The sequence below is a fragment of the Osmerus eperlanus genome, unplaced genomic scaffold (genome assembly GCF_963692335.1).
Source record: "Osmerus eperlanus unplaced genomic scaffold, fOsmEpe2.1 SCAFFOLD_727, whole genome shotgun sequence".
NCBI lineage: Eukaryota > Metazoa > Chordata > Actinopteri > Osmeriformes > Osmeridae > Osmerus > Osmerus eperlanus.
The window spans coordinates 1-10,946 of record NW_026911605.1 but is presented as its reverse complement, the minus strand read 5'-3'; the positions used below and the strand labels follow the sequence as shown (position 1 = coordinate 10,946).

The 10,946-nt window shown below is 52.6% G+C and overlaps 2 protein-coding genes across 3 annotated transcripts; one reads left to right on the top strand and one right to left on the bottom strand.

Annotated features, from left to right (window-relative positions):
- Positions 1–1,106: 1,106 nt before the first annotated feature.
- Positions 1,107–2,619, bottom strand: LOC134016324 (complement C1q-like protein 3). The gene is made up of 3 exons (XM_062455702.1): positions 2,374–2,619; positions 2,133–2,261; positions 1,107–2,018 (listed from the first exon to the last, which is right to left on the bottom strand). The coding sequence occupies exons 1-3, from the start codon at positions 2,588–2,590 to the stop codon at positions 1,741–1,743; spliced, it is 624 nt and encodes a 207-aa protein (XP_062311686.1). The 5' UTR covers positions 2,591–2,619; the 3' UTR covers positions 1,107–1,740.
- A 3,570-nt stretch (positions 2,620–6,189) lies between these two features.
- LOC134016323 (WAS/WASL-interacting protein family member 2-like) lies at positions 6,190–10,849 on the top strand. Of its 2 annotated transcripts, none has more exons than XM_062455699.1 (2): positions 6,190–6,366; positions 7,831–10,849. In XM_062455699.1, exon 2 carries the CDS (start codon positions 7,864–7,866, stop codon positions 8,986–8,988), a length of 1,125 nt encoding a protein of 374 aa, XP_062311683.1. In that variant the 5' UTR covers positions 6,190–6,366; positions 7,831–7,863; the 3' UTR covers positions 8,989–10,849. The 2 variants fall into 2 exon arrangements, with proteins under 2 accessions (XP_062311683.1, XP_062311684.1); XM_062455700.1 differs by lacking the exon at positions 6,190–6,366 and adding an exon at positions 7,606–7,689.
- The last annotated feature ends 97 nt before the right edge of the window (positions 10,850–10,946 follow it).

The following is a 10,946-nucleotide window of genomic DNA, read 5'->3' as shown; positions in this document are numbered from 1 at the left end:
GAATGTGTTGAAATGAGGCCGTGTGTATTCTCACTGTTCCACAAGCTTTCTGCTCACACAAGCCACAGAATACTGTCTCCAGAGGTCTCGTCCCCCTCCATGAATCCACATGTTCTTCTCCTCCCATGCGGTTTGTGCCCTCTGTGTGTGTGTGTGTGCTCAACTCCATTTTAAACAAAGGAAACCCGACCTGAGAGCGCCCTCTACTGGTCACTGGGGCGAACTGCAGGGCTGCCCTCTTGACCTAGAGTGGACATTTACAACAAGTTAGGCTTTGACAAGGTTTTCTGTTGAGGAGCGGACACACAAAGATGGTGAATCACATGCCTGCGTGACTCAGGGCATGTGAACCGATGGTTAGAAGTTAGCCAAGAAGCAGGGATCCACCCTAACCACAGAAAAGTCTCTCTCTCTCTCCAAATATGTGCTCTTCAATCCCTTTAAACTTTAAAACCCCATTTAAATCCCCCCAACACACACACAATAACAAAGTGCATGTGGACATTGGAATGGGGTGGGGGTGGGGGTGGGGTGGTAGTCTTTGTGAGGTGGAGGAACTTCTGTTTACAGGGTACTATGGTGCTGGTTGCCTGGGGAGACAGCACAAAGGGAAGAAGAAGGGGGGGGAGGAGGGGGCTGAGTCATTGAATGGCCTCTTTTCATCCTGTTTAGTGGAGAAAGGCTGGACGAAAATGGAGAGAGGGGAGCAGCTGGGAAGCAGGAAATGTCTGCCTCATTGGCAGATGGCTGGGTGGGGCCAGAGAAGGGAGGGGGCAGGCGGCCAGGGGAGGGCTCTGACAGGAAATGGGCGGGCCAGGCCGAGGGGGAGGGATCAGGGGGCGGGGTTTGGAGGCTGCTCACTTGCGCACATCTGGTGTCTGTTTGGTGTAACTGCAGGCTGGGATTTGGTCAAAGTTGGAGTTTTCAACTTTTAAACGGATGTAATTTTGTTGTGGTGGAAGAAAAAAGGAAGGGATTGTGTTCTAAATCAGCTCTGGGATATGTACATGCAAGTGGTATCTTGTTTGGTTGTTTATTTTTTGTATTGAGACTTGAAAAAATATATGAAGTTGTGCATCCCATTTCAGAAAAAGTAAGACATTCCCTGGTTTGATTGAGTTTAATGAATGTTGTGATGTTTAGTGTAAAAACTGTACCAATCATTGGTTAAATAATTGTATTCGACATTTTGCTACATATTAAGGTGAACTTAAAGCCTGGAAGGATGATATTAATCCACAGTGTACAAAGTGACAGTTTTCTTCAACTGTGATTTTTAATAAAGAAACCTTACACGTTTCATTATTTAAAGAAATAAACATGTCAAAAGTAATGACATGTTTATTCTGGATATACATAACAATATTGCATGTCTATAATTGAAATAATGCTGTTGAAAATGCATCGGAATGTATTAAATGAAAAGATAAATGGCATGAAAGATAACATGAGTACACTCTTAGCTATTCCAGATGGTGTAAATGTATAAATTATATTGTGTGATCAAAGTATATTGCATGGTTACGGTCTCCAGGACTATTATTGTATTGACAACGTCACAGAGCACACCCATTCATAGCTGAGCTCAGACTGCCCCCTAGTGGTCATGGTGCAGGAATGTGTGTGTGTGTGTGTGCTCATTGAACCCCCTCACATGTCCACACAAAGTCCATTCCAGTGTACTGTCAGAGATTAACCAGGTTCACATTTGCTGTAACAGTGAGAGGATTCCTGCCGTGTCTACTGAATCAGAAAGCCATTGAACGTGTTGCGGTTGTGGTCATCATCATAAATCCTGTATCCTTTCGGAAGCTGGACGAAAACAACATCTCCTCTCTTCAGCTCCAGTATGACTGCGTTAGAAGCATATCTGTACTGACCATGGCTGCCCACCTCCCCAACATGCATCACCATCTGGTCATTTTTCATCAGTGTCAGACCCATGACTGCTGTACCCTGGAAATCCCCAACTGTGAAGCTGAAGTGGTAGACACCTTTCACCGGCGCTGTGAAAGCACCTAGCGGGAAGGGACACAGCTTCTTTAAACGACGACAGACAGATCTGTTCACTTACTGAACGGAATCATGAAATGACGTACAAACACACGCGAATCAGGACCTGACACACCGACCTGTGATGTTGTTGTAGTGTTGGCCCACGTTAGTGAAGATGTTTTTGTAGACCACGGTGGTGAGGGTGTTGAAAGGGCCCAGGTGTCCCTTGGATCCTAACGAGGTTGAAAACGCCACCTGCGCTCGTTCTCGTTTTCGAAAGAAAACAAGGACGTGCGTGAAAAGACGACATACACGAACACCAACATTTTCAAATCACCTCCGGTCGGGTTTTCAGACGGAAGACAGTTTCCAGGATACCTGAGTTCTGCCTCGACAGCTCGTCCAGCTGGCTCTTGACGTTCATCAGCTCGTGTTTCGCCAGGCTCAACTCCGTCCTCAGAGAGTTCATCTCCGCCCACGAGGCTCCGCGCTCAGGTTCTGCTAAAGCTTCAAAAAGGTCTAAGTTCTCAGCGAGGGCCCCAGGGTGCCACAGGCTGAGCTGAAGCACGAGAACCATGCCAGCAGCTCTCATCATGGTGCAGCGGGGTGTGGACTGCCAGGGTCTGAGTCCTGAAGATCTCACCCCTTCATGGACACGTCAGGGTTACTTATCAAACCAGATATTTCTTGTTCTGTCCCTGGCTTGGTAAACACAGGACCCAACAAACAGAGGTTGTCTCCTGCTTGCTTGTGTAAATGTTTGCTCGTGTGTATATTTGTGCTGGGTTGTGAGTGTTTGTGTGTGTGAACAACCAAGTGTGTCCATATTCATCCATATTCATATTCACACTGTTGTCTGGAGGTGTGTACTGTGGTCTCCATGGACATTTCCAGGTACAGCCCATCACCCTCCCAAACGTCTCTGAATATTGAAGTTATGATTAAATATGCAGCAGGCCTCCAGGCAAACACTGATGTGGTCTAAGTGCTGTGTGGCTCCCGTCAGGGTCCAAAGGACATCCCAACTAAAACACCTGACACACGCACACACACTGCCATCCACGCCCTTCACCTCCACCACCTCCATCCACCTTCACCTCCTCCACCACCTCCATCCACCTCCATCCCCCTACACCACCTCCATCCACCTCCATCCCCCTCCACCACCTCCATCCACCTCCATCCCCCTCCACCACCTCCATCCACCTTCATCCCCCTCCACCACCTCCATCCACCTCCATCCACCTTCACCTCCTCCACCACCTCCATCCACCTTCACCTCCTCCACCACCTCCATCCACCTTCACCTCCTCCACCACCTCCATCCACCTCCATCCCCCTCCACCACCTCCATCCACCTCCATCCACCTTCACCTCCTCCACCACCTCCATCCACCTTCACCTCCTCCACCACCTCCATCCACCTTCACCTCCTCCACCACCTCCATCCACCTCCATCCCCCTCCACCACCTCCATCCACCTCCATCCCCCTCCACCACCTCCATCCACCTCCATCCACCTTCACCTCCTCCACCACCTCCATCCACCTTCACCTCCTCCACCACCTCCATCCACCTTCACCTCCTCCACCACCTCCATCCACCTTCACCTCCTCCACCACCTCCATCCACCTCCATCCCCCTCCACCACCTCCATCCCCCTCCACCACCTGCTGCAGCGTTCCTGCCTGGGAGTGCAGCCGGCTCGCCTGGTGCTCCAGCAGCACCTGGCTCCCAGCCACGCTCTGAACACCTCTGCAGCACTCACACCACAAACAATCACTTGATCGGAAGACAAACGCTTTAACAGCCGTGGTGGAAGCCCCCCCCCCCCTCCCACCGCACACACACACACACACTCAGGCTCACACAAAAACTAGCACACACACACACACAAGCTCACACACAAACTAGCACACCCACACACAAGCTCACACACAAACTAGCACACACACACACAAGCTCACACACAAACTAGCACACAAACATAGCCACAAAAACACGTCAAATAACCCACACTCACACAAACACAATTCATTATTAGTATTTAAGTTTCCTACTCAGGGAACTGGTTCTGTTCTGACATGTGTTTGCATGTGCATCTTCATACATACACCCCCCCCACCCCCCCCACACCCCCAACACCCCCCCCCCCCCCCACCTCCGCCAAAATGCAAAAGTAGACATGTCTGCCATACACACAGTGTGTCTCCATGTACAGACCAGCACATGGAGACAAGGAGCAGAGCCACCTGGGAATAAGATGCTTCTGGAAAGAGACGCCACGACACGCCTTGGAGTGAGAAATCGTGCAGAAAAACATGTGGGCCCCAGAAGGCCAGTGTTTTATTGATAACCTCTCACTCAGGCTGCAGGCCATTCATCTACATAAATGCAGAAACTGTGTTTGAAAAGAGAGCTTTTCCCCACCGTCGTGTTGGCTAATTGGATTCATTCAAATTAGCGCTCGTTAGGAAAAAGAGGTTTTGGGAAATGTCAGGAGTAAAGACACACACACAGAAAGGTACTACGGTACCGTAAGAAACAGAAACAATAACTCGGAGAGGGTGGAGGAGAAAGAGGGTGGAGGAGAGAGAGGGTGGAGGAGAGAGAGGGTGGAGGAGAGAGAGGGTGGAGGAGAGAGGGTGGAGGAGAGAGGGTGGAGGAGATAGAGGGTGGAAGGAGAGAGAGGGTGGAGGAGGAGAGAGGGTGGAGGAGAGAGAGGGTGGAGGAGAGAGAGGGTGGAGGAGGAGAGAGGGTGGAGGAGAGAGAGGGTGGAGGAGAGAGAGGGTGGAGGAGAGAGGGTGGAGGAGAGAGAGAGAGGGTGGAGGAGGAGAGAGAGGGTGGAGGAGAGAGAGGGTGGAGGAGAGAGAGGGTGGAGGGTAGAGAGAGCTGAGCCACCAGATAGATACCTGGATACTGTTTCCGTTGGATTATTATTGGCTGTTTATCGTTTAAATGTGCCATGATGTGACCCAAGTCGTGAACTTTACTGATAGAAAACTTCACCCTCCCTCTCAATTATAATACTGTCGGCCTACGGATGGATGAACCAATGACTGAGGGAGACAGAGAGGACTCCACTGCCGTACTGTTGTGGTTCCTCCAGAGGGCAGCATGACACTAAAGGTACATGGTATTACATCATGTCTCATAACAATGATTCATTTTGCTGGTGTACAAGGGGTCATGGCAGGATCTAACCAGTCAAAACTATCCTAATGTAGAAGATCGTGAATATCCATAGTGGAAAATATCACGCCAGGTAATTTCTTTAATTTCCTTTTATGAACACGTCAATCTTTTTACCAAGTTAATATGTTAAAGTGCAACGTGCAGTCAAAATATGTTTAGTATTACTGTGCTTCCCCCTCCCTGATCATTTTAGAATTTTAATTAGTCAATTCGTTATGCTGACTATGCAGTACTCAAATTAAAGTCATCACATGCCTAATCCTTTTAGAAGAATGCTTAAAAATGTAATCCCCCGTGAATTCATGTTTGACCAAAGCACCAAAACAATGAATGTTCTAGAAACACGACGGGGTGATGGATCGACACCTGAGATGGAGGAGGAGAACGGGAGCTGTTTGATTTGCTGGACGGCCGCTCCTCTCTCTGCCTCGTCATGCTTTCTAAGTCTCAGTGTAGTTTTCACACGGTCCCTGCCTTTGTGATGTCAGTCACTTCCTCTTCCTCTCCCTCTCCTTCTCCCTCTCCTTCTCCCTCCCTCTCTCTCTCTTGCTCTCTCTCTCTCCCCTTTGCTGAATTTCGGACGCCCCGACCCATCAATAGCTATGAGGGAGACGGTAATGCGAGGGAGGGAGAGGAGGAGAGAGAGAGAGGGAGAGGAAGAGAGAGGGAGGGAGGGAGAGCGATAGTTAGACAGAGTGCGCTGGATGCGGAGGGCAGTGCATCATGCTGCCGTGATGTGAGCAGGGAGGGAGACAGGGGACCAAAACAACAGAAGAAGAAGAAGAAGAAGAGAAAGAGAGAGAGAGAGAGAGAGAGAGAGAGAGAGAGAGAGAGAGAGAGAGAGAGAGAGAGAGAGAGAGGAATGCTCTGGAGGATGCAGCTGGACTTCACGCTCCACCAGAAGAAGAAGGATTAGCTCTCTCTCCCACCTCCAGAGGACCCCGCTGGGGTACCGCACCGAGCCCGCAGGCTCCTGGGAGCTCCTGTCCCCCGGCAGAGGGGCTGAGAGAGTGAGGGGGAGACTCACTTCACTTCAGGTAGAGCCCCTCCAGGTCCTCCTCCAACAGAGACTGAGGACAGAGGGGAACAACAGGGGGGCTGGGACTGGACCCAGAACCCCTTCACGACCCAGCGAGACGCCCCACGCCACAAGACCCAGGGACTTTCCCCTCAGCGGTGAGTCTGGCAGACATGCTCAGTGACCTGGGCAGCGTTTGCACTGAAGGCAGCTGACAGCTTCCTCGTTTGTTTAGAGCTGTTTATAAATTAGGCTAGCCTCTCTCTCTAGCGGCGGGGAAAGGACGCTGTTTCACCTCTCGTTTACTGGGTTCGGAGAAGCGCGGGTGAGATGGGGATTGATGGGTCTAAAGAGGAGCCGGGGCAGTCGTCACAGAGACGCAGCCAGAGTTAACGGCACTCAGAGTTAACGCCAGCAGGGGTCATTTGGACGGGATTCAAGTGACATCAGCAACGTGACTGTGAGGGACGCCTGCAGGAGAGAATGACTGGGTGATCGGCTCGCAGCTTGGACAACAGCTGCATGGAGCCTGGTGGAGGGGGGGGTGACTTGGGGAGGGGGGGTAGATGGGGGTGGTGGTGCTGTGACAAATTAGTTTTGCGCACACACACGCTTCACACACTCTAATACGTGTGCATGCATACGCTGCGTTGACAGATTCACACAGACTTGCACACAAACAAAGTCGGTTCACATTCATGAAATGCATGCATGCTCATACAGTCAACGGCTCACACACGCACGCGCACACGCACACCCACAACACTGTCCTTGTGTTGACCACTGAACTGTAGTTGCACGCTTCGGTAACACACACTAAGTCGACACACAGAGAAAGCCACTCTGACATTTTCGCGTGACAGTTAAATGCACACACACTCACTGATTAATGTACCCTTGGCTGGCTTTAATGAACTCATTAGCATACATGCATACATTAACCCCCCTCTGACCCCTCCTCTCCCTGCCAACCCCCCACCTCCCCACCCTGCCTGTCCAAGGTGGGCTGGGAGATGACAGGGGGCAGGGGAGATGCTGTGGCCCAGGATGGTGGGGGAGACAGGGGAGAGGTGGTGAGGAAGGCGTGGAGGGACTGTGTGATGAGGCTGAAGGTCCGTGGAGACTGTCATCCTCTCTAATCCAGTCCAGGTTTCCCTCCAACTCAAGGTGCCCATAGGAGAGATTGTTTATTGGGAGGGTTCGATATAGAGTTTGGCAGTGTGACAGCCAGGCATAGAAGGACTATTTCTCGGAGGAATTCTAAACAAGCACAGTGTTGGGTTTTGAAAACAGCCATGTATCTCATTGATTAATTCTCTTTGTCAGCGAAGGTTAAATCCATCCAAAATGTTATTTTCAAATGTTTTTTTATTTTTTTTGTGTGGTTGTGGCAGATTTGGAGAGGCCCATTATTCATCAGCGCTATCTCAGATCTGCCATTCAGACTCCAGTCCTCCACTTGTCCTCCATTTCTGCTGCATGTGAGCACTTTTATATTGCGAGCCCTTGATGTGTACTTCGCCTCAAACATTTTGTGTTTCGAGCGAAACTTTCCTTATAACAGTCAAGTGAGATCCTCCCAAGATCTTCGACGATGCATTAACCTCCTTTTCTCTCACCAGACGATGTGATGGTGTGAGCCAATCAGAATAGCGATGGGCAGACGGGCAGCTGATCTGACCACTCCCGTGCCAGTACTCGGAGTCCCCGCCCTGGTGGGGGTGCGTGGTTGGAGGACGGCAGGAGGGGAGAGGGCGGGGCCACCGCTGTCGCTCACGTGGGGTCCCCAGTGTAGCATCGGAGTCCAGACAACCCCAGCAACACGACATAGGCTGACGGACACTCTCTCCCTCCAATCAGACGGCAGGATCACTCTGACGTCCAATGGTTACCCTCCAGACGCTAAGGAGGAGGAGCCAACCGGACAGATCGGGGGGAGCCGAGGGAGAGGTGGAATTTCGAAACAGAGGAGCTTAGAGTGCAAGACCAAAAAAGGAGTTACTTTTGAAGGGCTCGACGGCCCGGACGGTGGGATGTACAGTCTGAGATCCAGCGGGACTTGCTGTTACGCCCGAGCAATCAAGACCAACCCACACCTTTCAGGGGGCGGGGTGACCGCCGCCGCCAAAGGGAGGCGGGACCTTCGCTACACCAATGGCAGCGTGGTGGACTCCCAGGCCATTGGTGGGATTTGTACCGACGACAGTGACGAGGGGATTTTGGCCTCCTCGAAGGCACAACGCTGGGAACCCCCGACTTCCAGCCGGCCCTCCACCCTTCAGATCGGCCCACGCATCTGCAGCCACTGTGGGGGGAGGCAGAGCCTGGGCTTGGGGGGGCCTCGGGCCCCCTGGGCGCGAAGAAGAAGCTCTCGACAGGGTGCCCTGAGGGAGGTGCAGCCGGGAGCAGAGAGCCCCCCCTCGCTCCAGAGCCCCCCTGGCCTCCCCCCTCCACAAACCTCCACGGAGAGGGAGGGGGCTGAGTCTGAGAGAGAGCCCAAACCGAGCTTCACCCCCCTGGACTTCTCCACCAAGCAGAGCCAGGGGACGACCCCCTTCCTCCACGCTGACAGGAACCCCAGCATCCACATCGAGCCCCCGCCCTCGCATCATCCAGGCGGACCACCTAAACAGACCGACACCCCCCATCCCCACCCCCACTCTGCGGCCCCCCCAGCAGAGAACCCCTGGCCCCCGCCCTCCCCTCGGGGCCCCCCTCGCCCACCCACCCCACCACCGTCATACACACCAGAACCATCACGGTCACCAAGGCAACCATAGAAACAAGGAGAGGGGAAAACGGTCAGCGTAACTCCTGTGTGACCCAGGTGTTCTGGAGCAAACCTCCCAGACCCACAACCCTGGAACTGCCATCCCAGGTATCCATAGCGACGCAACCAAACGCTGCACGCGCGGATCACGAGGTGAAGGTCGTGTCTCAGATAACTTTACCTCCGAAAACGTCCTTCACAGGACACAAGGCTGAACCATCTCGACCTGCGAGCACGCACAACACACCTTACCTCCACAAAACACACACACACGAAACACCCCTCTCTGTCCTGGAAACACACACACACAACACACACTTCTGCCCCCTAAACCTGTACACACACAGTACACAACTACACTGGCTAAATCTGTATGCGCACCACACACAACCACTTTAGCTAAATCAGAACACGTAGCATACACTTTTTCAAAATCTGTACACACACCATTCACAACTACATTACTAGCTAACCTTGCACAAACACCCTACACAACTGCTCTAGCTAAACCAACACACACAACTGCACTGGCTAGAGTTGCACACATACCACACACAATTGCACTACCTAAACCTGCACGCTCACCATTCACAAGTACTGAGCTGGCCAACAAATCACATCCATCTCTTCACTGTGACCTGGACGATACATCTACACACACAAGCGTTACTAACACACCCCACACACACACTCCTGTCAGTCTGTATTCAGCATCACAACCAGCCACCACAAACCCAGCAAAGACACTACGAGCGACTCAACGCGTCGATGTGTCACACACGACTGCGCCCAGTACGCTGAAAGACATAACCTCTTTTTCTAACTCATCAAGCAAACCTTACACAACAGCATCCCCCGAACCTGCAGTCTCCACGCCAACAACAGCATCCCCCGAACCTGCAGTCTCCACGCCAACAACAGCATCCCCCGAACCTGCAGTCTCCACGCCAACAACAGCATCCCCCGAACCTGCAGTCTCCACGCCAACAACAGCATCTCCCAAACCTGCAGTCTCCACCCAACAACAGCATCTCCCAAACCTGCCCTCTCAATACCCACGACGTCACTCCCGAAAGCTGTGAATCCACCTCTGAAAATTGCAACCCTCGACTCAGCAGATCCGGTAAAACTCACATACCTCCGAAAACCACCTCTCCCTAAATTCGCATCATCAAACGGAATACAGACAAAGAATCCTCGTGATAATAAACTGGATTTATACAGAATCATCCCTTGCCCACAGACACCCTCAACCACATCACCAACCTACTGCAACCCTGTGATCAGGACACAGGTGCAATGTGACAGAGTCTGCAACCGTTGGAACGCGTCACACACTCACGATGACCAGGACAAAAACCACGCAAACACCAAAACTCATCACGCATCGACTCCGTACAAACCACCGCCAACCCAACGACCCACACAACCCCCACAACCGGCTCGTCACTGAACCTATCCTGCACTTGAACGCATATCCGAAACAGCTGACAGTTCCTGTCAGGCAGCGTGACGCCATCACTGAAACAGACGGGCAGAACGAACCGCATCACGGCTACTCGATTCATTACCAGGTCACCGACTACCCGAAATACACCACCCAGAAAAGCCCTCCCGATTCAGAGCAGTGTGGTCTCACAGCTGCACGGAGCCAGAGAGAGGGTGGCACACACCCGCGACCCAAAACGGCGCACGTGACCCATCCAGATCTAGAGTGCATGGCCAGGAGCGTGTCATCCATGCGTGCTAACACCCTGGCTCGCCCCTGCCCAGACACACAGGCGCACGGGGACACCAGCGAGCCGGCACCTTCGGCGCCGGCGCGGAGCCTCGCTGCCCCCACCGCGTCGCGGCCTAACACGACCGAGCGCGTCTCCCAATCCGAGCCGAGCCGCCCGGCCTCGCCCCCCGCGCCGCCTCCACACCCCGGCCCCCCGTTCCCGCTCTCGACAGCCTCTCTGTCAAACA